Consider the following 25,514-nt stretch of genomic DNA (forward strand, 5'->3'; position numbering starts at 1 on the left):
TCCGTATGCGAGAATTTTTTATAAATGGACATGGAGTTATGTGATTTATTAATTCGGCGTATTTAGATATTTTGATATCTCATTTATGAACTATAATTTGTTCATTAGTAAGATTGCATAAGAGTTGGAAAAGTTTTAATAATTTTCAAAAAGTGATATTTTCATGTTTTATGAGAATAAATACAATTTAAAAATTTAAATTGCATATCCAAACAAAATTTTAACGTAAAATCAACCTGATTTTAAATCAGGTACAAACGACCCTTTAGTTTTTATATTTACAACATGATTGATTTTCTACGAGGGAAAATGTACGAAAAACTTGCACTGGCTTAATGCTATTTTTATCTTGTATTTCAATGTCATACATACCTATTTACTTTATTTGAAAATTCCCTAAGGAAACCCCTTGCGGCTACCCTGGTGTGCACTGGATGAACCCGGGATCTATGTTGCTTGATTCTCCAAAAATATTAACGCAGTCGTATCAGATTCTCCAAACATGCACTATTTCTAGAGTATCCGACACACACCCGTCAATATTTAATATTAACGCAGTCGTATCAGATTCTCCAAACATGCACTATTTCTAGAGTATCCGACACACACCCGTCAATATTTTTGAAGAGTAAATGCAATAATGTCATACATGCCTATTACTTTAATCACATGAAAATTTTAGAAAAAAGTCCATCTATGGAACATACTTTTATAAGAAAATGGAAATATATAAAAATCACACTTGATTAACACATAAATAACCTTGGATAGTTTTCTCATATTTCTAAAGAGTACAAACTCATGTGGAATATATAGTGTACAAATCAATGGTGGAGCTCTCTTCCACCCTCAAATCCTACAAAAAAAAAACTAGTCTTGAGCATATGGCAGAGCAGCAGCTGTAGTTCTCTGTATGTATCTTAAGAATAATGTATATGTCATATAGTTACTAGTATCTCCATGGTTCAAAGATTTCGCGATATTACTCATGTAGTATTTTGCATCATTTGGCAACTCACGTTCCTCCGAAGGCAGATGGAGAAGAAGTTTCAAGTTTCAACACAGTCGTTTGCGAGTTGAGGTATATCAAATTTGAGCAAAAAGAATTTCATTCCATGTATCTGGAACACCAGGTAAGCACCAATGTAGACAATCCTGGGCTCCGGGTGTTGCTTTGATGCTGTATCGAGATATATGACCTTCATCTCTCAGCTGGGATAAAGCAGTGATATCCAAAAGCTTAACGTCTGTTCCTCTTACAGCGTGTGCTGCATCATAGTCACTTGATTCGTCTTGTAAAACTTCCTTCCCCTCGGAAAGTGGAGTGGTGTTGTCACAGGTCCCTCCAGTGTTCCAATCTCCATTAAAGAAATGTCTGGGTGATATAGACCGATAGAATGCTTTTACATGAGGGTATTTTGGCAGCTGTGAGTTCACCCAATTGACAATACTGTGAATTGTAAAATTCTTGGCACCACCAATAGTTGCAATCTTCCTGTTTGTATTAGGAACACCGCCCACATACATGACCCACCGGTTGGCCTTAAGCTTTCCTCTATTCCAATGGTGTCCTGTGTTTAGAACAAGGACGTCCAACCTCGGAAGAAAATGACTCAAAAATGCTGGAGGACGGTCTAGGTGCATGGCGTAATCAGTAGCAAGATCGGATGGATTTATGGGTGTCAAGTCACAGAGACTAGCAGACCAATAATAGAGAATAGTTGTTTTGGTGTCTGGAAATCGAAAAGCCCATCCATCAGGTCGTGCAGAACCACGAGATTGCACAAGACCATATTCATGCCCCACATCAAGAACATTAGGTCTATCTTTTCCACCAGTAATCATACACATAAGTGACTGAAATTGCTGTCTACCAAGCGAATCCCCGATAAACGCCAGAGTTTTGTTTTGCATCCTGGATGCAACATCAATTTTAGTGAATCTCTTACATGTAGAATAACTACTACAAATAACTTCACCTCAAGGAAGAGAGATGGCAATGCTACGCAATAAGAATTAACCTTCCAAAAGCTGTGAAAACATGTTTTTCATGATTTGCATGTCTGTACGTGCAAGAAAAGGGAGGACGACAAGCCACAAGATACGAAGAGAGCTCTACTGTCACAGATTGTACATTTCAGGTTTAACATAGGTTTTAATATTTTGATTCAGCCAAACGCCTATCTTATTAGCCTTGGAAAAATACCCGACAAAGTGAATGTAGGCATTACTTAAGTTGTGCAAAATAAATATAGAGAAAAGCTTTTCATCCAGTTAATAAAGAAATTTTTGTTTCTTTTGTAGACCACATCTAAAACTTGAATTCAAGGATCAGAAATAAAGACTGTAAGAAAAATAATGTTACCTTTTCAGAAATTTAACACCTGTAAACTCTTCCATCTCACAATTTTTGAGTCGCCAACGTAACTTTTCGTATTCAAAATCTGTACGTTGTGTCAAGCGGCAAGCCCACATAGATGACAACCATTGCTTGCAGCCAAATCCAGAATATAAAGGTCGGCTATCATCTATGACCCATCTGCCTTTAGCAAAGTTGCAATCTGAAAACAAGGCTTATCATATTATAGAAGACCCAAAGAAAGGAATATCTCAAGAACTGGTAGACAAATTCTCAGTTAAACAACATCACTTATCATGTGGACGGAGAAAATGAAAAGACAAATCAATGATAAGATAAATAAAGATAAAAAATGATAGGTCACCTTGTCTTTCCAGGGTAGTTGTCGAATTTTCACTACGTTCATCCCCAGAACTCACAGCAGTGGAAACGTCAGTTTGCTGCTCTATTAAACCACTTTTTTTGTCAGTAACATCTTTTAGATCTCCTTTTTCAGTAAAGTTGGGAGCAATACCTGCACTGCCGGAAAAAACTATTAAATATCAAGTTGTAGAGAGTAGAGTCGGTTAACTTTAGTAGTATCTCAGAATAAAATGAAAGAGTCCATTCACTTAAGCACGTCGAGACGACCCTGTGAAAGTAATCCATTACAATGCAATATGCCATTTTCATGAGTTAAAGGATGCCTCTATATCATCAAGGTTTAGGTACTTTGAGGTGAGGAAATTATGACGTCCCAAAACAACACCTACCTCCTATTTCTTCATGAGTAATCAATTCTTCAGTCACCTTAATTACTGGTGAAGAGTTTGCATAAGTAGGATATTTTTCAGAATCAAAGTTAGCACTGTCCTCTGATTGCTCCAATCCGCTTCTTTCTCCCAAGCCTTCTTCATCTTTCACTAGAAGATCTGCCAGAGAAGAGAGTATAAATAAGTAATCCAACAGGATCCTACAACATGTCAACCAAGGGGTTGAGTCCTAATTCTGAATAGTACCTTTATTACTTAAAAAGTAGTTGCAGAAAATACACGAACTTGACCATTCCCTTAGGAGATAAAAAGTACTTTCATATAAAGTTAGGAAATAAATAGTTGAGAACAGAAAACTATGGTTTAGCAAAATGCAGCTAGATCAACAAGGTCAGTAGTGTGCCCACCATAAAGTAAGATCACTGCTGTAAAGATCCAGCCAAACCATTTGATAAAAGGTGTACATATTAGAGACTCCATGTCCGCAAGTAAGAATGTATCGTAAAGTCGCATAAAAAATGAGATGTGCTCACTTCAAGGAGTTACATTCCCATTTAGACAAGCTTTCTTCCAAAGATATCCTCACAATAAAAGCTGGTTGCTACAAAAAAAGACCTAGTACACTCAAAAGATATATAAAATGTTTAAATCACTAATGAGGGACTTCTTCATTTTGTGTGAAAATGCTCTTGGCCCAAACGTCAAAGAGCTCCAATCCAAAATACTACCATAATCTTTAAACTTGATGATATTAACTAACCCGTAACGCAAAAATGAAAAGACAGCACTGGTACGACAGAGTGTTTATGCAAACCTGGTGAAAGCTGCAAGACATGAGTCTGAGGTAGTACCGAAGAAGAAAGAAATAGGCTTTTCACATATGCCAAAAGAAGAATGGTAGCACATACAAATCCGATAAGGATGAGAGAGATCTGTGACACCTTTAAACCTCCCTTCATCCTTCAAGCTTAGGGATGTTTGGACTTGAACTCATTCCACCACAATGGACATTGTTTTTGCTTCAGATTAGCATCTGCCACTAAGTGAAAGGAAAATAATTGAGACAACATTAGGAGTTCTGTTTCTGGTGTAAAAAAGTGCAGTTAGAGATTCACAGGCACAAATCTTGATATGGGCCACAAAACCAGACACTTATAGAACGTAGAAAGCCACCTTCGACAGATTATAATGGACAATACTTTATAAACTAGGAAGTAGGCATCTTTAAGAAACGCCAATCAAATAGTACTCCTATCCTATCAAAAAGAGTTATCTTCCCTAAGATTTCTTCTCTATCTGATCCACTAAATAGAGACAAATTTTACAATTTTCATCAATCAAGCCCAAGCCAGGGGTAAGATCTGCGTACGCACCACCCTCCCCAAACCCCAATTGTGAGATTACGCTGGATATGTTGTTGTTGTTGAGTCCAAGCACAACAAAGAATCATCCAATACTTAAAGCTCATCCCTATTTACAGACCCTTTCTCGTTCCTTCACTTTATATCATGAAAAACAAGCATCCTGCCTTCACCCGTTATCCCAATCTATATCTTTATGTACTCAGTCCAACTCCAACTCTAAAGACTTCAAGGTTCAGTAACATCATGCAATAATAGATCATTTCCAGCAAAACCGTGGACTGATAACAATAATGTCATTGCTTCTTCCTAGTGTCCACCTTCAACAAAGATTGGGGCAAATTTTATTTTAGAATAAGATCCATCCTGCTCACTATTATCTTCTACCTGGTGAACTAATCCTACTAATTAAAGTAACATTAATACTACTGCAAAACAAAGATGGTAGCTTTACCATCATGAAGAAATGATATCAATAATCTTGAAATGTCTAAAAACACAACAGCAGCAACAACAACAATAACAACATACCAAGTGTAATCTCACAAGTGGGGTCTAGAGAGGGTACGCAGCCTTATCTCTACCTTATGAAGGTAAATAGGTTGTTACCAACAGATGCTAGGCTCAAGTAAATCATATCTAAGTAAAACAAATAAAGTAGTGAAGGCACCATGCTGAAAACAATTAGGAAAAGAACAAGTAGCAACAACAAAATGTAACACTAAAATGGAATAAAATCTTGAAATACCCAATGTCTGGAATATGTTTAAGTCCAAGAAAAATCAGAAACAAAAACAATAATTCACAACAGAAATACATCCAACAACATACCCAATTTAATCTCACAAGTGGGATGTGAGGTTAGGTATACGCAGACCTTACCCCACGAAGTGGGGTTAAACTTTCGACTCGAGATAAATCAGTTACCCCAATTCAGTAACGCACAAAATCTGTATAAAGATTGGATCTTTAAGAAATTTGAAGGTAGAAAAAACAATCTGAAGTAAATATTTACTAAAATATCACAGAAAAAAATAAAAGAGTAATGTTGTATTGAATCTAAATAGAGGATTTATATAAAGGAAATGCATACCTAAAAATTGGATGAATTTGAATCTGGAAAGCGTAGGATTGATGTTGGAGAACTGATTTATGAAGGAAAAAATTGATTAAATTGTGTAATAATGATGAATTTGGGTTGAAAAACATAAGAATCACTTCAACAACTAAGAGAAAAAAGGGGCTAAATGAGGTGCATTAAGTGTGGAAGAAGAGGACAGATGTGGGTTGGAGTGGGGGTGGGAGCAGTGTGAAAGTGATACTAATGCAGTATTTTTTTAATTGTTTCTATATCTTACGATAGAGCTCGACTAATATGAAATACCTTTACCACAATTATTTTGAGAAATTTTAAACTCGAATTGTTAATTTCATCTCAAAATTATTGACACTATTAAAAATATTTTTTTATTTGGCTAACTGAACTTAAATACACTTCTGATTTTACAATATAAATGAAATATACCCCTAAAATTCTCACCAAATTTAAGGGTGTTGTCAACACTTCTCTCGTCTTTTTATTATGAGTCGCATGCTCCTACAAGAGTTTGAGTCCATTGTTATGTCATGTGAGAAATCGGGATACATCTAAGGCCTCATTTGTTTGCACTTAATGGAGGTCTGAATCTTAATCAGTTAAATTCAGCTCATTAAATATGTTTGGTTTTTAGGTCTGAATCTGAACTATTTAGATTCAGCTCATTAAGACCATTTGTTTCTTTTTTTAAAAAAACCTCTTAATGGGTCTGAAAAGATCTGAACGAATCAGATTTGTAGGAGAGTCTTAACAACATTCAGACTTATTAAATACGATAAAAAAAATAACGCATCGCATCTCTGCTCTTTGCACAACTTTGCTCACTGCTAGAAACTTTTTTCCTCTCTTTTCTCAATAAAACACTAATTTTTTCCTCTTGAACCGGTAAGTTTTCATAATCTTTCAAAAAAAATTGAATATTAACATTTTTTATTGGATGTATTGATGTTTGTCAAGAACTCTTGTTTCAATAATATTTTTGGTGTATTGATGTTTATCAAGTTTCTGAGTGAAAAAAATACTGGCTATGATTTGTATATATATTTGAGGTTTCTTATTAGAATCTGATCTTAGGCCATTAATTTTATTAATACTCTTTCATCATCAAATTCACTTGTGAGATTACACTAGATATATTATTGTTGTTGAACTATGTACATACTTGAGGTGTTTTATTAAAATTTTGATTTAAGCCACTAATTTTATTGAGACTTTGTATGATCAAATCATCTTTGAGATTACACTAGATATATTATCATTGTTGAATTATCTTTGTTTAGTTATTTGGTGTTGTATCTGTTCATATGTTATATTTATTATATTTTATATTTCAACTATGGAACAATTTAGTGAAAATTTAAGAGTGATTTGGATGAATTTAGAGGTCGGTAGATAAAACTTTTTTAGAAAATTGTATTCAAGAAATATCCTTAAACGGGAGACTCGAAAATAGTTTGAAGCCAAATTCATGGAATAAGGTTAAAATAATATTGTTACCCAAAACAGATGAAGAATCGTTATGATTATCTAAAAGAAAAATAACAAATTTGGTTGCCAATGACTTTATATATGATTCAACACCCAATAACTTTACATAAATAATATTAGTATTATTTAATAAGTTTTTTCTTCATTTTGTTGTAAAAAAGGTTTAATTTCGTATGCACATCCAGTTATTGAAAACAAACAGTTTTAATTATTCAATGTTCAGATCTAGAATCCACATCTTAATATTCAGATTTAGACATCTAGATCTTAATGCACATCTTAATATTCAGATGCTTATTCAGATTCAAACTTCTGAATCTTAATGAAAATAAATAAGGCCTAAATTTAGTTATTCAAGTAAAGGAGTGTTTTTAAGCTTGTCAATAGTACGAGGATGAAATTAATAATTTGTATCAAGTTTAGAAGTGTTTTCAAACACTTCTCTCAATTATTTTTTATACCCAAGCTCAAAGTGCTTTCAATATTTTTATGTATATAGAGCCTTAAACTCAAGATATGTGATCAAGAAATAATCACAACTCTCACAAAAGTAGTTGAAATGTGGTGCAATTGTGCTGAGTATTTTAATTGTTTTTATTTGTCTCAAGTGTGTTCCATTTGTAGATCTCATATGCTTTGGTACAATATATTCATGGGGATGCTAACATCATGCTTTTGGTGTTCTAATTTATATGTATGATACATTTTAAATTTTTAGTTATTTTTTAATAATAAAAAATAATTTTATTTTTATCTTAAAATAAACTAATAATAATCACCTAAATGTCTAAAGTTTATTTTATATTATAAATTTTCTTTTTTCAAAAACAAAATTTAAATTATATATCAAATCAATATTAGTATCATATAAATTAAAAAGGCAAGAGTAACTTTTATGCACATTTCAATTCAAGTTATACACATCTAGACACTTCTATTTATTTTTATTGCATCAATTAAACATTTCAACACACAAAATAATCATTCAGACACTTTTAAAATTTATGTGTTATATTAGTGTCCGATGTCCACGAGACACAATAAAAACAAGTCGGAGTGTTTAGTTATCAATTGAGATCAAGTTAAAGTGTCTAAATGTGCATTATTAAAATTGAGATGTTTACTTATTACTTGCTAGCTAAGGTCAAGTTTAAGTGCATGAATATGTATATGTCTATTCGAAGTATTCTCTTATTTATTACCTGTGTCTACTATTTAGGCAGAATACCCTCACCCATTCTTACTAAGAAACTGAAAGAAGCCTCAAAAACAGAAACTTTAAACACAAGGTAGATACAAATTATTAGCCTATTTGGATTGACGTATTTTTAAGCAGCTTATAAGTTGAAAACTGCTTATAAGTTTTTTTTAAAAAAAAGTAGGTGCAGACCAACTTTTTTTTTGACTTAAAAGTTGTTTTCAACTTATAATCTACTTAAAATAAGTTCATCCAAATAAATCCAACTATTTATTGGGGCTTATTTTAAGCACAAAATGACTTTAAGTTGGCCAGTCAAACACTCAAAAAAAATAATTAAAACAGCTTATAAGCCAATCCGAACGGCATCTATCTCGAAGAGAATGGGGGTAAATTTGGTCCTACTTTTGTTTAGAAAAAGCTTAATACTTAGTCAGACTCTTAAATTTGTCATAATATTTCACTTAGACATTCAAACTAAGTCATGTATCAAGTAAACGCATTAACTCCTAATAAAATATTTCAATTAGACATTTTCAAGTTTTTTTTTGGGGGGGGGGGGTTTGTTTGTGTATGTTGTCATTAGGGTTGTTCATGTTGTTCATAGTTATGGTTTAAAAATTAAATCGATCCGCAATCCGAACCAAGCCTATTAAAAATAATCGATATTTGGTTTGGTTTGGTTTGGTTTGATTTTAAATTTTGAAAACCGATACAATTTGGTTTGATTTTGGTTTAACTAAAAAGAAATCGTAAAAATAACCAAATCGAACTGAGAAATTATATATATTTATAATTATTCATAAATAAAATATAAATATTTTGTTAAATTTTGATAACTTTAAGTCTTTAACTTTATCATTTTCTCAAACCCAACACTTAAATTTTAGCCCAACTATTGAAACCCTAAGGGATCGTTTAGTGTGAAGGATAATAACAAATAGTCTTGAGATTAAATAATAGTGACACTTAATTTGTTGTTTGGTTGGCAAGTTTGGATAACTTATCCCGAAATTAATAATTAGTACTGGAATAAATTATCCCTCCTCTTGGGTGGTATACTAATTCCGGGATAACTTATTCCGGGATAAAATAGTTAAATGACAAAGATATCCCTTTAAATTCATTTATACCTCATTTTTTACATTTATATATATATTTACATTATTTTTAATACCATATATAACAACCTTCACAACTTATTTTTATGACAATTCTTCATATTTTTTCTATTAAAAAATTATACTATATAATATAATTTTTATTTATAAATTTATTTAACTATTTATTATGCTTATTTATATTTTGATTTCTCATAAATCCTTTTTTACTTTAACAAACTTAAAATGAAAATTCTATTTTTAAATTAAATAAGAATAAAATTTTATTTTAAAATACATACAGACATCATGGAAATGCACACATAAAAATACTTAAGCTAAAGAAGATGAAAGTTTTATTTTAAGTATGAATATTAAATAACTAAAGCTTGCAAAGAAAATAAAAACTAATAATAAAGTGAAGGATATTTTTGTAAGCAAACAACATATTTTTAAAATTTATGCAATGTATATTATTTTGAATACAACAAATCAAACACTCAATAAAAAATAATCTCAGCATAACTTATTCCAACATAACTTATTCCATCATAACTAATCGCATTATAACTTGTATTCAAACCAAACGACTCCTAAGTCTAAGTCCATCAAAGTCTATTGCTTTAGTCTTTGTATTTTGTTACGTTTTGAACTAACTTTATGCTATTGGAAATGAGTTTTTTTGGTTTCTGAAACTTGGTACATTGGATGAAGTTCAGTTGTTGGAAAAGATTTGGTTATGTTTTTCTTATCTTTTGATTTTTGGTCTATAATGACTTTAATATTGCTTAATTAAATCACTTTGTTTGTGTAATAATAACTCTAGTATTCTTCAATTGTTTAATTATAGCAACAGTAGCTTCCCTATGGATTGTTCAGTGTACTAGGTGCCTGTGTATCGAGATGGCATGCCCTTAACAAAATTATTACTTTCAAACTGAAAAAACCAAAAAAACTGAACCAAATCGACAATCACCAAACCGATGGTAATTTTTTTTGTTTGGTTTGGTTTGGTTTGGTTTTAGAAATATAAAAACCGCCTAAATTGATTTGGTTTTAACTAATAACCGATCCAAACCGAACCATGAACACCCCTAGTTGTCATTCATTTATTAAGTAGTTAAGTTAACCACCTAAAATATGTCATCTCCTTTAATTATACGCATTCACCTCAATATTCTGTAAAACTCCCATCATTTTTCATTTGCGGTTAATGTGTATAATTAAAAGAGACGACATATTTTATTTGGTTAACTTATCTAACTAAGGGGTCATTTGGTTTGGAACAAATTATCCCAAAATTATTAATTTCAGAATAATTTATTTCATCATGTATAGGAAATGACTTATCCCATTATTAAGGTATAAATTGTTGGATAAATAATTCAAGGATTACCTAATACCTCCAACCAAACTCAAAATAAAATAATCATACATTTTATCTCGAAATTATTATACCTTATACCTTACACCAAACGATTTCTAACACATGAATGAAAACATGTATAATAATTTTATTTGGAGTTGATGTGTTCAATTGAAATCACATTTGACGAGACAAACAAGACTTAGAGAGGGTATTTTCGTAACTTCACTTAGACACCTCAGAAACAAAGCTTCCTCTTCTTCTTCTCCACGAAATCTACCATCTCTTAAAATACTCAAAACCCTAAACCAGTTCGAAAAAAGTAATCAGATCGAACTCAAAAGAGAAAATCAAACCGTAGAATCGAACAATGAGTCGAGGAAGCGGAGGCGGATACGATCGTCACATTACGATCTTCTCACCCGAAGGTCGTCTCTTTCAAGTCGGTAAGCATTTTCATTTTTTTACTCAATTCAAATTTCATAGCCAATATGTGAGTTTTCTTCAGTTCAATCGTATTTTTTTCGATTTATGGTCATTTTGTGATTTTTTTGTTTTTTTATGTGAACAGAATATGCGTTTAAGGCTGTGAAGGCAGCTGGAATCACATCTATTGGTGTACGTGGAAAGGATTCTGTCTGTGTTGTTACTCAGAAGAAAGTCCCTGTAAGTTTCAATATTTGGTGCAATTTGTAAATCATTAGTGTTTTTGTTCTGTTGAGAGGATTGTAGGTCTGTAAGGAAAAGTGAAATATTTAAGGAACCTCTAGTGTTCTAGAGCTCATAATTTGCGATCAGGGACAAGGTTTTTAGTATTCCAGTGAAATGGACTTGAATAAAGCAGAATATATATAGAGGATTCATAAAAGGATCAAAACTTAGTTGTTTGATTATGGTCCTGTTGTTACTCGGAGGAAAGTCCCTGTAAGTTCAATTTTTGGTGCAATTTGTAAATCATTAGTGTTTTTTTTCTGTTGAGAGGCTTGTAGGACTGTAAGGAAAAGTATGGGATTTAGGGAACCTGTAGTGTTCTAGAGCTCATAATTTGTGATCAGGCACAAGGTTTTTAGCATTCCAGTGAAATGGGGCTGAATAAAGCAGAATTGATATGGAGGATTCATTAAAGGATCGAAGTGTAGTTGTTTGATTCTGTTCCTATTGGTTACTCAGAGAAAGTCCCTGTAAGTTCAATTTTTGGTGCAATTTGTAAATCATTAGTCTTTTTGTTCTGTTGAGAGGATTGTAGGTCTGTAAGGAAAAGTGAGAGATTTAGGGAACCTCTAGTGTTCTAGAGCTCATAATTTGCGATCAGTCACAAGGTTTTTAGCATTCCAGTGAAATGGGATTGAGTAAAGCAGAATTGATATGGAGGATTCATTAAAAGATTGAAGCGTAGTTGTTTGATTCTGTTCCTGTTGTTACTCGGAGGAAAGTCCCTGTGTAAGTTCAATTTTTGGTGCAATTTGTAAATCATTAATGTTTTTGTTCTGTTGAGAGACTTGTAGGTCCGTGTAAGGAAAAGTGAGAGATTTAGAGTACATCTAGTTTTCTAGAACTCGTAATTTGCAATCAAAGACAAGTTTTTTTAGTATTCTAGTGAATTGGGCTTGAATAAAGAAGAATAGATGTGGAGGATTCATTAAACCAGCCCCAGCTAGTTTGAAGTTGAACCTTAGTTGATCAATAATATAGTTATATTTTCCACCCGATCTAGGATTACTGATATAGCAAAGGTTGGGGGAATTGTGAGAAAATGACACCATTGTTTTGAATATATTAATCAGATAGTGTTGTAGTTTGTTCTCGTATATCCTATTAATATTGACTCGATGTTCCAAAAAGTAGACTCATAATTTTGGAAATTTTGCACTTGTGTGGAGTTTGAAGTTATGTGTATTTTGGCTGAGCAGGACAAGCTATTGGATCAGACCAGTGTATCCCATTTGTTCCCAATTACCAAGTACCTTGGACTATTGGCTACTGGCATGACAGGTTTGCACTCTTTTATGGGGTTCAAGGAGTATATAGCAAATGATGATTTTAATCTTTTTTTGATAAACTATCAGTTAATAGAGATACTTTATATATCTATCTTCTTTTTTCTCTGGAAGCAAAAGAGAACATATTGATATATCTTCCTTTTTGTGATAATGCATATTTGTGACAAAAATGTGAAAACTTGCACTCTCAATTTTCCAGTATGGATGCCTATTGATCTCTTTTAGCATGGTTGATCTGCCCCCAAAAGAGAACACTTCACAACTGAGGCTATTGGTTTTGTTTTATGAACTAATTAGAGATAACTTTGATTTTAAAAATTATCCACTTGTCATATTTTTGGTTTATTTAGCCATGTAACATATTGCTTTCAATCTGTGACTATGAGAATAGGAATGCAAGAATGCATAGCTACTTTCAGAGATTATGATTCCATAATTTGCTTTGACTTGTCCTCAATTTCAGCTGATGCAAGAACTTTGGTTCAACAAGCTCGAAATGAAGCTGCTGAGTTTCGCTTTAAATATGGTTATGAAATGCCAGCAGATGTACTGTCTAAATGGTATTCCCTTTGCTTCATAATATTTTTCTCTTTGTACTTGCCCTGTTAACTATGCAGTGCCATCCTCAATGGTCTTTTTCTAGGTTAAAGGAAATGCAAACTTTTGGTAGGGTAGGAACAGCTTATGATATGTCACATATCTTATATGTTTTCCTCCATTAACTTCTAATTTCTGAAGCTATCAAATGTTTGTTTAACTTATTAGAGAAAGCAAGTTAAATAGCTTCAGAATTTTATAACTGCTGTTTAGTTGGCACGATGTAAATACATCAGCTAGAATGCATAACAGATAAAGCTACCTATTAGAGAGGAATATCCAGCTTTAATTTCGCAGTGATATTGTATATTGAGCTATAGAGCATGTATTTTCAGGATTGCAGACAAGTCTCAGGTTTACACACAGCATGCCTATATGAGACCCCTTGGAGTAGGTTTGTTGCTGGCCCCTTTTGATTGTGAAGCGTCTCCCACTTTTCTTTTTGTTGGTGAGGAAGGAGGAGAATGCATTTCTGCGTCTACATTTTTATTCTTTCCTGTTTTGTGTCTCTTTTTTGATGCATAGTTGCTATGATTTTGGGCATTGATGAGGAGAAAGGGCCCCAACTCTTCAAATGTGACCCTGCTGGCCATTTCTTTGGTCATAAGGTATTTGTTGAATTTGATGTTCTTTTCTGAATAAAAGCTGATTAAATTTTTCCTGCTTACAGGTAGTCATTTGGCGAGCCTTTCCTTGTCTCTCAAATTTACTACATTGAGTGGCTATTTCTTTTTTCATGTCAATGTAGCATAGCCTCAAGTTACACCGAATCTTTTCTAACCCTATTGTCCCGCTATCTTCAATCATATCCTAGCACTGCTTTGTAGCGTTGTTGTACACAGCGCATAAGCCAACCAGGTGATTTGAGCCCATTGATGATTCAAGTGGCACATGAAAACTCTAATCCTAAAAATCCTACTGTAATTCATTCTATTTAAAAGTATATAAAATCCTGCCATTCAAAGGATGATTTTACTTTGGATCTGAAAACCTAATTTAGATTTTGTAAGGAAATTAATGATATTTTACTATTATCACCCACCTTTTTCAATATGAAATGAAGCATGCACATGAAAGAATTTCTGGATGAGTTGAAAGATAGATGCTAGACTTCATGATTCCCTGCTTGAGTTGAAAGGTAGATGCTAGACTTCATGATTCCCTGCTTGAGTTGAAAGGTAGATGCTAGACTTCATGATTCCCTGCTTTGCTTTTTTAATATTTAATTGTAGCTTACACTGACCTTATAAGACCCAAACGTAGGAACACCATGTCCCATCCAGTAATTACTAGCAAATGGTGACCGCTTTCTTTGGATATGCTCCCATAATGTCTTATATTTATAGTGTGCGAGAACACATTAAGGGCTTTTAAGTCCTGTCTTGAGATTCTTTGGTAGTATTGATACTTTGCTGGCTTTTCTTCTTGTTTATGATGTATTGCATTTATCGACCTTGGTTGCAGGCTACAAGTGCTGGATCTAAAGAGCAAGAGGCAATTAACTTTTTGGAGAAGAAAATGAAAAATAACCCTGCTTTCTCCTATGAGGAAACTGTTCAGGTAAAAGGAAAGGGTGTATTCAGATGTGGTTTAAGGCTTTTATTATCTTTCCGTTGTTCCGTTCCTCACTGTATATACTAGCAAAAGACTACACAATTTCCCATCTCATTGTGTAATTGACTACAGAAATTTTGATAGAAAGTAGAACTTGAAACTTTGTTAAGTTAGAGTTAAGATATTAAAGTTGATATAACCTCCTAATAAAATCTGGAAGTGGCTTTCTCTATCATATACCGACACAGGTAAATGGATTCTTTTGTTAAAGCCTTAGAACTGTTAATTTGGCTAGTGCTTACAGTTTTGCAGTTGTTTAAAATAAATTGTACAAGCTCTACATTTGATTGAGATCGAGCACAATTTAATTTGTGAAGTTTCAGTATATTGTGTTCATGTAATTTTTAGAATTCTGTGTTTATGAGTTTGATATTAAAGCTCCGAGGATGCACTTTACTGTTGCTGATACATTATTTGTTGTTCTGCAGACCACAATTTCTGCTCTTCAATCTGTTCTGCAAGAGGATTTCAAGGCCAGTGAAATTGAGGTAATTTGTTTCTTTACACATGATCCACCATTTGGTTCTTGCAGTTATTATTGCCTATGTTGATCACCACTTGGGCGGAAGAGAAAAGTGGGGAGGGGAGGGAGCGCAGTGTTTTTAGCTATTCCTTGGTTTTTCTTCAAAGGAGTCATTTCTTTCTCTTGTTCGAGATTGATTTCGTTATGAAATACTTGAGTTGCATCTGGGAACTTCACCATCCCATGACCTCGAGATTTGTATTCCAACAGATAGTGTAGTTGCTTAATCGTCTTATAACTAGCGACTAGGACAAGTAATTTCAGGACAAAAGAGATGAGACCTGTGTCGCACAATTGGTTCCACCATTGTCGTTTTAGTGAATTGTACAACTGCACTGTTTCACTGCTTCGTATTATAATATCTTCTGGTTTTTGGCAGGTTGGTGTTGTGAGGAAAGAAGATCCCATCTTTAAAGTGTTAACTACCGAGGAAATCGACGAGCACTTAACAGCCATCAGTGAGCGTGACTGATTAGCCACATGATACAGTCTGTTTTCATTTTAGAAATGTATGTTTTGCTATCAAGATTTGCAAAAGATCCCATTTGATTGTTAGTTGGTGGGAATAGACAGAATCCTTCTACATATGCTGATAATGAGTTTCTAATTGTTGAATGTAACATTTCTTGGGATCTTCTTAGTTTCATCAAAACGTTTGAATCCTTCCATTACTATCTATCTACCGTTTCTTGTACTTTGATTATTGCACTAGTTTATTGTAGTTACTGTTTCTTCTTTTTTCAAGAATGCTTTGTCATGATTTTTAACTTCCATTAAATCCCTTTCAGTCCACTTCGATATGTTTTTCCTTGAGCCGAGGGTTTATCGAAACAGCCTTTCTACCTCCTAAGGTAATGCACTCGGTACCCTATTCTTATGGGATTACGTTTTTACATCACACCTGTTGGGGAAACTGGTGTGCGATTATGAAATATTTCAATGGGATTATCGCTAAGGCTTATATTTGACAAGCTGACAATGGGGGCTTGTCTTCAAGCACAGCAAGACACCAGTTTAAGAGTCTTGACATTAATATGTTGTACCTTAAATTTGAAGCATGTTATAGATATTCGTAAGATTATAAATTGTGACAAATAGAGTAATAAACAAGCTCGATATTAAGCATCTATATAATATCTTGATATTTAGCATATCGCTAAAGTCTTTTTTTTCTCATCCTGAGTACTCCCTCTATTTCATATGAACTGAAATTCTAGAGTTTTTTTCATTGTTCAAAATAGTTGAATTGTGCAAAATTCAAGAGAAATATTTGAATCTTTTTCCATGTTTACCCTTTGCATTAATGAAGTTTTGTAATTTTCTAAGAGTTAAACTACACTACTTACAAAGTTATACTTCAATAAGGGACTATTTGTATTTATGATCACATTTAATCATTTTTATGAGCCTGATTAAACAAAAGGGTAATAGAGAAAAATATGATTCAAATTTTGTCTTTAAATGCCTTTCTTAATATGTGTGCATTGCCTTAGAAAATCAGTTCATATAGAATAGAGGGAGTATTATAGAGCGCAAAATGCAAATTTAACAAATAATTAAAGCTCATAAATATTATGTTGGTCCCTAGTCAAAAACTTCAAATTAAAATGGATAGATTTTTTTTTTTGCTATGATAAATACATAGATAAACATTCCTTGAGTACAAGGTACGTAATTGAACACATCAAGTAATTTAATGATGGTAATGAATCAATATTCTCATTCATTTCTAAATGATGAAGATGATAACAGGAATCTTACATATAACTTTAGGAATAATTAATAAGTGGTGACCATTTTCTTCTTTGCCATTACATATATAGAAGAAAAAAAAGGATTAATTAATTAGCACCTTGTAGATCCATCATATATGTAATCAAGAATAGCAATAACTCCAACAACAAAGGCTTGATCTATTCCTGCCTTAATAGTCAAAGTGTACACATCTTTGCTTGGCATCACTTGTTGTTCCTCTTTCCTAGCTCCAACCTGCATTGACTATAAATATTTTACTATTTACAAAAGGATATAATTTATCAGTTTAAGTTATATACATCGTCTGTTTAAACAGTGGCCGGTGAAAACAAGATTTTCATATCAAGAAAGTTCATTATCTAGTATATATAATGTGCTTTTTTGATGGAGGGTTGGATTGAATTCCCTTCCACCTCTCTAGCTCCACCATGAGTATAAGGAGTTTTCATAATTATAAAGGGATTGATTTTGGAGACATGGAATTTGTGTGTATATATGTGTGTTCTTGATATTTAGATCATATACAACCTATAGTTCAATCCATAGATGAAATCCCATGTTTTTAAAAGTAAGGTGATCTCCTTTCATCTTTCCAAACTTGATAGGACAAAATTATTCAATATCTATGCTAGCGGGTGGGAAGTGACATGTACCTGATTTCTAATATCATGTTTAATTTGATGATGTGATCAAGGAAGGAGGAACTAATACATTAAGTTAGGAAATTGCATTTTCATGTTTGTGTTTTTTAAGTTCTTGAAGGCCTACAATAGTTATCCAATAAGTGGGGTCCGTGCAAAAAAGATGGGTGTACATAGACCTTAATATCTATCGTGACAGTGGCTGAGAGATTGTTTTCGATAAGGTCTTCGACACGAAATTAATTAATTACCTTTGCAACAACATTGCCATGGGAGTCAATAATACTACAAGCTCTATCAGGAAAATATCCAGCAATCTGAAAATTCTTTTGATTTTTGTAGTCATTTGATTCAATTGAAATCTTGATTGGCATTTTCTTGAAGAAACAAGAATTATTTGGCTCTTTCAAGCAAAACACCAATTTTTCAGAACCTTCAAAGTCTTTACTATAACCCCTCCATTTCTTTTGCATGCTTAGTGCTTCAATTACTCCTCCCTGAAAATTGAAGGTATTAATCAACCAGAATTCAAAATTTAAAGTTGATTCACTTAAAATGAGATAATTTTATTATATGAATATATATTTTTGACTTTTTTTCTCTCTCTATGAATTTAACTTCTAAACACTTTAAATATAAAAGATCTTTTATGCTATTAGATTACCTAAAAAAATAACTACATGTTTACCATACATATATCAAAAGTGGGGTTAGTCTCATGGAAAATAGGCAGGTCATCCAAAAAATAACTACATATTTACCATACATACAACCATAAAAAATGAGACTAGTCTTATGAAAAATAAGGCCGGTAGTTCAAAAGATAACAACATATTTACTATTCATACGTCCATGAAAAGCGAGATTACTCTCATGAAAAAATAAGATAGATCATCCAAAAGATAACGACATGTTAATGTATGTACATAGTACACCCCATAAAAAGTGAGATTGGTCTTATGGAAAATAGGGCAGGTCATCCAAAAAATAACTACATATTTACCATACATACAACCATAAAAAATGAGACTAGTCTTATGAAAAATAAGGCAGGTAGTTCAAAAGATAACAACATATTTACTATTCATACGTCCATGAAAAGCGAGATTACTCTCATGAAAAAATAAGATAGATCATCCAAAAGATAACGACATGTTAATGTATGTACATAGTACACCCCATAAAAAGTGAGATTGGTCTTATGAAAAATAGGGCAGGTCATCCAAAAGATAACAACATACATGTTTACCGTTAGTAGGTCCATAAAAAGTGAGATAATGTAACATAATTTGAGCAAAAAAAAATTAAAAAAAATATCACATTAGTGAAAACATGCCTACAATAATAATAATATATTCGGTGTGATTCCAAAGTAAAATTTGGAAAGGATAGAGCATTTGTTTGTACCAATAACAAATGTTACCTTTTTCCTAATAAGAAGCAAATCATGTCCATCACTATCTCTTAGAATCATTTCATCTTTTTTACCAAGAATTCCACATCCATCAACTTTGAAAACAACATTTTGTGTACAATTATTTGTGACTATAAATCCACCACCATTCACAACATGTGGACGACTTCTTACTACAAGAACTACCTCAGAATTTGAACAAAACACCTTACTAACAACAACAGCCATTTTTGAGACTTTGTTTGAGTTGATTGTTGTTGTTTTTGAAACAGAAAATGATATAGTATGTGTATTTATAGGTTATAATATGTTAAAAAGTGACTATTGAAAAAATAATAACCAAAGTTTGGTAGAGTCTTGATTGACTTATTGTATCAACTTCAAGAATCTTCTTGACTATAACATGCATGGAGTTTGAAAGTTTGTATTGCTTGTACCTTACACTACTAAAAAAAAATAAGAATTCACGACGGATAAACTTTGTAGCTAAAGAATCAAAACCCATCGCTAAATTCTATATGTTTAGAGATGGATAATCAAAACTTTTTGTTAGCTACAAAAAAATTAGCGATAAACTAGTGATGAAGTTCGTAACTAATTAATTTCTAATGTTTGCAAACCCCAATATATAATGAGTTGCATTATTTAATGCAACATTTGGTAATTCACGGTATCATCATATCACATTCGCACTAAGTTATGTTAATTAATTGTAATTTAATTCATTGAATGTCTTTTACAATCAATTCAAAAAACAAAAGTAATATATGTTTTACTTTTCCATTTTTTCTCATATTACTAATATATAATTGAATGTGTTTTACAAGCAATATATATATATTCAAAAAAGGTATGCTTTCTTTTTTCTATTTTAACCTTATAATAGTAGTTTAATTATAATGAAATGTCTTTTACAAGCAATTCAATAAAGGGTACTTGACCCTTTTGAAGTTTGGTTGCCTAATAATTGTATAAGGAATATTATCTAGTTGAAAATAGACCCTAAAAATGTTCTTTTACTTGTGTGCATGATATTTCTTCAATAGGGGTAGACTTTATAGGTAGTAGAATCTTTTTGACTTTGAGTTAAAGTAAATAAATAAACTAAATTTAGAAGCACTAATAATTTTACCTTACCTTTTTTTCATATAAACAGGTTCGATCTATTGTTTTGTCAGTTGAATTCTATATTCACCTTAAATTATATAAATATATATAATAAAAATATTTAAAGTGTATACATATGATTATAATAACTAAGAATAACCATATGTGCATTAATTATCATTAGTGGAAAAAGATGATTCTAAATGCTTTGAAAATTGAAAAATCTTTCTAGGACTTTCCTTTCTTTTATTGAATATATTTTATATATATATATATATGATGTGAAAAAATAATAACCGTCGCTTTGGCCGAGTGGTTAAGGCGTGTGCCTGCTAAGTACATGGGGTTTCCCCGCGAGAGTTCGAATCTCTCAGGCGACGTATCTAATTTTTATTTTATTTTTACGTTTTTTGGTTCTTTCGAGCTGAGGGTCCATCAAAAACATACTCTCTTTATCTACCTATAAGATAGTGGTAAGATTTGCGTACACTCTATCCTCCCTAAATTTCACCTTGTGGAATGGGAGTCTATTGAAAATAGATTCTCTATTTACTTCTAAGGTAGTGGTAAGATTTACGTACAAGATCTACCCTCTACAAACTCTATCACGTGAAATTAAACTGGATATGTTGTTATAATTGGTTCTTCCTTGGTGGAGGAGTAGCAGCATTGGTAGGATGTCGTAAATGATTAACTCGTTTGCTAACAAGGTCTCACGAAATCCTCTCCTTCCCTTTAGTTACATCACACTCCTTCCCTTTAGTTACATCACAAAATGACTGGTAAACTTTATTATGACCCCTTTTATCAACGTATCTTTGTTCTCGATAACTTTGATTAATTTCATATTTACTTTTATGAACCAATAAAATATTTACGATTTGATATATAATAAATGGTTCATTATTTTTAATAGACAACCAAATAGATTTGATAATCAATACCCCAGGAGGCAAATGATATTACTTATAAAAATACCTTTAGATATATGTTAAGATGGTTATAAGAAAATAAGACGGCAAAAAAAAGGATACAAAACAGATAGAACAAATAGTAATAAACACCAAAACACAGAAAATTTGTGATTCCTGAATATGATTACGAATAAGATATGGTTCAAGTCTCCGATCACATTTCATTCTTTTGAGTTTTGAGGCAACCTGAAATAGTTATGCGACAATTAAAAGCATAGTTTGAGTCATTGCTTTGGATATTTGCAGAGCAAAAACGAAAGGAACATAAGAAGGCAGTAGAATTGTTCTTTTCAACGTCGATGACAGAAAAACTGTAGTGACCATACTTCTGATACTCCTCTCGTTCACTGTTACCCCAACAGTAAATTCTAGTGACCGTACTTCTGAAACTCCCACTCGCTGTTATCTGCAAGATAAAGCAGGTTGTACATTAATTAGCAGGCAACATACATTGGTGGCTTACATATGCAGAAACGGCAATATATACACAACTTACCAAGTGGACACACTTGACGAGTCTTGAGCCACCTACTAATGCAATGGAAGTGGAATGCATGGTTGCAAACCCCTGCAATGATCAGCAGATATGGCAACAAAAAAAAAAGATGATCTCCCAACAGATTGAAATCCATTCCAAAATGGCGTAAACAGCAATAGTGAGTGTAGTGTAACTTTTACACCAACATTAATTTCATACACTTAATAGAAAATGTAAATTCTTCACAGAGGAATATTTGACACCTTCTGTACATTGCCAAGAGTATCTTATTTGTTATCTTCCAGAATTCTTGGCAAAGGATGCCACAATTTTATAGGCACAGAGCTGATACCAGCTTAGGAGGGAAATAACACACTCAAGTAATGGAAAGTATCGATTATCTAATGATCCAAAGACATGTGCACTATCTGAATTCAGAAGATCCTTAACACTAGCTAGAACGAAAGCCTTGAGGGAGAGGCATGATCTGAATTCTGAAGATCCTTCTACCTTTTTGTGACTAATGCCTTATCAGTCTGCACCTCTATTAATTAACATCTTATTCTACAAACAGTAGAAGCACTATAACACAATTATAGTAGACATTCAGCCACCAGACTTTACTAAAGCACATTACTCAAATAATGAAAGCAACAATAATCTAACTGCAGAATAATATTTCGGTTTTTGACTACTACAAATCTGGTGAGTTACCAAAACTTGAGGAAAAGTTTAACATGGTTGTTAACATGGAAACATACAAGTGGATGACCAGCTGAACGATGTGAAGTTTAATGCCATCAACAAATGGCTTGCATATCTTGAGCTACCACAATATCAATTGTGACAAATTGCAGGAAGGAGGTTATTTTAATACATTGTGGATGGTGACAAGTAAAATCCCATTTAAAACAGACACAATCACTTTGACTTGTATTAGAATATGCAGCACAGTGGCACACCATACTCATACAAAGAGCACTCTCATTGAAAGAACACTTTCCCAAGCTTGTAATCATATGCTCCAGCCAAGTGCTAACTCAGTATTACTGTGCTACTTCTTACACAATGGAATGGCTTCCAATTATCTATTTCTTCAGCAACCTTCAACAATTCAACTACAACCCTCCCCCAAAAACAAATTCGAGGAAAGCAATATTCTCAAAAAAGAAAAGAGGTTTTCTCAAAAACATGACCACAAGAAGTATTTTGTTTTGCTTTGTTTTGAGGATCAAAAGAAGAAACAGATAACAGGTTTTCATTGTTATTCTAAGAAACAAAAGGAAGTACACTCCAGGCAACAAAAATTGTTTTAAAAAAAAATCATTTCCCCTCCAAAAAAAAACTTTCTTCGTTTTCTCCCCTAGTTACTACATGACTTCCTACTTCATCCATACTGTAGTGATATACAAATACTGGTCCTTTTCTACTAAGTACTAACCTAGTTTCATGTTTAAATGGGAGGATTACAGTGTGTATTAATTATTCCAATACCGTCCAACAATTAAGGTACAACAAACGCCTAAACACTATGAATAACGGACACCCACTTTTAATAGCACTGAATCAAACACTAATTGCATGGCCATTGGCACAAATACATCCTTCTTATTATCTCAACAATTGAGCAGAATCAAGTAGTTTTTGTCTAGACAAAATCTAAGGCATCAAATAGTAATACACATAAGATGCAGCAAAAGTTGATAAAAGTCAATTACTATGAAAATTAATTTCATAAAAAGCATAAAAATCGGGGCAAGTTGACAAACTAAAATGCTAAATCGATATTCTCACACATAACAAGAGCTACATACCCCAAGCAACTGTGCATTCCTCACTTGTTGCGCTAGCCTGATTAGCTTGACACTCGATACCTAATAAAAATTAGCATATAACTTAAATTAACTATTGAGAGGAAAAGATATTTTGTGACGATATCATACCAATGAAAAAGAAACCATTGACTTGAACAGTATTGAAAAGAGAACCAAAACTTACACAGATCCATAATGTGATTCCTACAGATTGCACAGTTATCTACCACAATATCTGCAAGCAGAAATCACAAGATTGATTAAAAGAATCAGAAAGATCAGCCCAATGCAATTCAGACAATGTGCATGTTGAATAAAATCAAATTCACACGACCAAACAAAAAAAAATACAACAATTGCATATTATGTGTAATGCAAAATCATGGAAGACAGAACTGCTCTTACATTTATAATATATTTGAATGTGAATTGGAAATAGTAATTGTAAGATGTAACAATTTTTATTTATTGAGGTAACAATAAGCAATACAAGGAGAAGAGTACATTGAAAACACTCAAACTTAAACATAGATGGTAAATTGTCTGTAAACTAAGCCTCTATGATCAAACCACCTCCTAAAAGGAATTACAAATAACTTCAAAGTGCTGTAAGCACCTTCTAGTCAATGTTCCTTTCTAATTCCGATTCACGGATAGCAACTACAAGCGCAGGTAACAAAACAGTATTACCATTAGTACATATCTGACTTCAGATTTTTGGATTAACATTCACCACTAATTTCACGTAAGCAAATATACATAGACCTGCTGTTTCCGAATCAAAAACCATACAACTATCCATCATACATCCAATTTTTCGGCAGCCAGCATAGGTATATTCACTACCTTTGCCTAAAAAAAATTACATATAGTTTAAAATTCCTAATAACCGTGGTGTGTGGTCTAGGTTGAGCACAACTCAACTAATTCCACGGGATTCCTAAACATATATACACACTAAGTTCACAACAATGTCAGAAAAAACTAGCAAAGAGCAATAGTACTTCGCAATCACTGATTTAAAATCTGAATAGATCACCGGATTCCGGTACTTTAAAAAACCAGCATAAAATCGTTAAATCTACATCAAAAAATACATATAACAACTACGATGGAATTAATTAGGGTTAGAAATTAACCCCAAGCCCAGAGAGAAACAGCGTTCCACTTTTTGATCTCAAATCGCTTTGGCTTTTTATTAGACGTTCCAACTCCGGTAGTACCCTCGCCGGCGGGAACCATCAGCACGTCATTATCCGGTGACGCCATTGAATTTTTAAGCTTCGAAGAGTTCACGGATTATTCAAAATTATTTCGTAGTGCGTTTAGCTGAAAAATTTTGTAAATTGAGAGATTTAAGTAAAGAGAAGTTAATGGCCAGTCCTGGTCCTGGGCCTGGGCCTGAGATGAATTGGGCTTAACCGAAGCCCGTTTGAATAAGACTTTAAGCCTACTATTTTGGACCAATTGTCCAAACAAAATGTGAATTCTTCCTACAAAGATGCTACTTTTCGGGGAGTTACACATTTGATCACTCGATCGATAACATTAAGGGAAACTTACATAAATATACAATATTAAAAAAATATTTATCATTTATAGCAATAAAAAAATAATTTTATTGAACACTTATAATACATTTATAATACAGTTTTAATACATATTGCAGAAGACTATTTATAAAACATATATAATACAAGTTTTATAGATGAATAATACATTTATCATATATTTTAATAGACTTATAATATATTATGTTAATTTCTTACTACACAAACATAATATATATTTTAAAACACTTATAATACATTTATATTGTATACATAATTCACTTTTAATACAAGTGTAGATTTATCATAATATTGCTATATATTGCT

At 32.6% G+C, this 25,514-nt stretch overlaps 4 protein-coding genes and 1 non-coding gene across 8 annotated transcripts; 2 read left to right on the top strand and 3 right to left on the bottom strand.

Annotated features, from left to right (window-relative positions):
- Positions 1-695: 695 nt before the first annotated feature.
- Positions 696-5,803, bottom strand: LOC129870814 (protein trichome birefringence-like 16). Of its 4 annotated transcripts, XM_055945680.1 has the most exons (7): positions 5,566-5,803; positions 5,304-5,422; positions 3,926-4,150; positions 3,112-3,270; positions 2,724-2,873; positions 2,366-2,561; positions 696-1,915 (listed from the first exon to the last, which is right to left on the bottom strand). In XM_055945680.1, exons 3-7 carry the CDS (start codon positions 4,068-4,070, stop codon positions 1,087-1,089), a joined length of 1,479 nt encoding a protein of 492 aa, XP_055801655.1. In that variant the 5' UTR covers positions 4,071-4,150; positions 5,304-5,422; positions 5,566-5,803; the 3' UTR covers positions 696-1,086. The 4 variants fall into 4 exon arrangements, with proteins under 4 accessions (XP_055801655.1, XP_055801656.1, XP_055801654.1 ...); XM_055945681.1 differs by lacking the exon at positions 5,304-5,422 and having other exon boundaries at positions 3,926-4,144; XM_055945679.1 differs by lacking the exon at positions 5,304-5,422.
- A 5,179-nt stretch (positions 5,804-10,982) lies between these two features.
- On the top strand, positions 10,983-16,148 carry LOC129870765 (proteasome subunit alpha type-6). Its single transcript, XM_055945627.1, has 9 exons — positions 10,983-11,166; positions 11,292-11,386; positions 12,631-12,712; positions 13,184-13,280; positions 13,653-13,711; positions 13,843-13,925; positions 14,782-14,877; positions 15,360-15,419; positions 15,834-16,148. Exons 1-9 carry the CDS (start codon positions 11,091-11,093, stop codon positions 15,924-15,926), a joined length of 741 nt encoding a protein of 246 aa, XP_055801602.1. The 5' UTR covers positions 10,983-11,090; the 3' UTR covers positions 15,927-16,148.
- Positions 16,149-17,234: 1,086 nt separating this feature from the next.
- On the bottom strand, positions 17,235-19,507 carry LOC129871377 (protein LURP-one-related 6-like). Its single transcript, XM_055946278.1, has 3 exons — positions 19,274-19,507; positions 18,102-18,347; positions 17,235-17,443 (listed from the first exon to the last, which is right to left on the bottom strand). Exons 1-3 carry the CDS (start codon positions 19,490-19,492, stop codon positions 17,300-17,302), a joined length of 609 nt encoding a protein of 202 aa, XP_055802253.1. The 5' UTR covers positions 19,493-19,507; the 3' UTR covers positions 17,235-17,299.
- Positions 19,508-20,669: 1,162 nt separating this feature from the next.
- On the top strand, positions 20,670-20,751 carry TRNAS-GCU (transfer RNA serine (anticodon GCU)). The gene has a single exon. It is a non-coding gene; the product is annotated as a tRNA-Ser (tRNA).
- Positions 20,752-21,449: 698 nt separating this feature from the next.
- LOC129871323 (RING-box protein 1a) lies at positions 21,450-24,968 on the bottom strand. The gene is made up of 5 exons (XM_055946222.1): positions 24,777-24,968; positions 23,822-23,872; positions 23,638-23,697; positions 21,842-21,913; positions 21,450-21,751 (listed from the first exon to the last, which is right to left on the bottom strand). Exons 1-5 carry the CDS (start codon positions 24,904-24,906, stop codon positions 21,714-21,716), a joined length of 351 nt encoding a protein of 116 aa, XP_055802197.1. The 5' UTR covers positions 24,907-24,968; the 3' UTR covers positions 21,450-21,713.
- Between the last annotated feature and the right edge of the window lie 546 nt (positions 24,969-25,514).

This window comes from Solanum dulcamara, chromosome 10, assembly GCF_947179165.1.
Source record: "Solanum dulcamara chromosome 10, daSolDulc1.2, whole genome shotgun sequence".
Lineage (NCBI taxonomy): Eukaryota > Viridiplantae > Streptophyta > Magnoliopsida > Solanales > Solanaceae > Solanum > Solanum dulcamara.

Bases quoted from the DNA above. Each gene is read 5' to 3' on its own strand.
- LOC129870765 (XM_055945627.1), top strand. From the start codon at position 11,091: ATGAGTCGAGGAAGCGGAGGCGGATACGATCGTCACATTACGATCTTC. The intron at 11,387-12,630 runs GTAAGTTTCAAT...TTGGCTGAGCAG, and splicing joins TTACTCAGAAGAAAGTCCCT to GACAAGCTATTGGATCAGAC. The intron at 15,420-15,833 runs GTAATTTGTTTC...GGTTTTTGGCAG, and splicing joins TCAAGGCCAGTGAAATTGAG to GTTGGTGTTGTGAGGAAAGA.
- LOC129870814 (XM_055945681.1), bottom strand. From the start codon at position 4,070: ATGAAGGGAGGTTTAAAGGTGTCACAGATCTCTCTCATCCTTATCGGA. The intron at 2,874-3,111 runs GTAGGTGTTGTT...CCGGCAGTGCAG, and splicing joins TACTCATGAAGAAATAGGAG to GTATTGCTCCCAACTTTACT. The intron at 1,916-2,365 runs GTAACATTATTT...TGTTGCATCCAG, and splicing joins GGTGTTAAATTTCTGAAAAG to GATGCAAAACAAAACTCTGG.
- LOC129871377 (XM_055946278.1), bottom strand. From the start codon at position 19,492: ATGGCTGTTGTTGTTAGTAAGGTGTTTTGTTCAAATTCTGAGGTAGTT. The intron at 18,348-19,273 runs GTAACATTTGTT...TTCAATTTTCAG, and splicing joins TGCTTCTTATTAGGAAAAAG to GGAGGAGTAATTGAAGCACT. The intron at 17,444-18,101 runs GTAATTAATTAA...TAGTCAATGCAG, and splicing joins ATGGCAATGTTGTTGCAAAG to GTTGGAGCTAGGAAAGAGGA.
- LOC129871323 (XM_055946222.1), bottom strand. From the start codon at position 24,906: ATGGCGTCACCGGATAATGACGTGCTGATGGTTCCCGCCGGCGAGGGT. The intron at 23,698-23,821 runs GTAAGTTTTGGT...AATTTTTATTAG, and splicing joins GAATCACATTATGGATCTGT to GTATCGAGTGTCAAGCTAAT. The intron at 21,752-21,841 runs GTAAGTTGTGTA...TTTATCTTGCAG, and splicing joins TCGTCAAGTGTGTCCACTTG to ATAACAGCGAGTGGGAGTTT.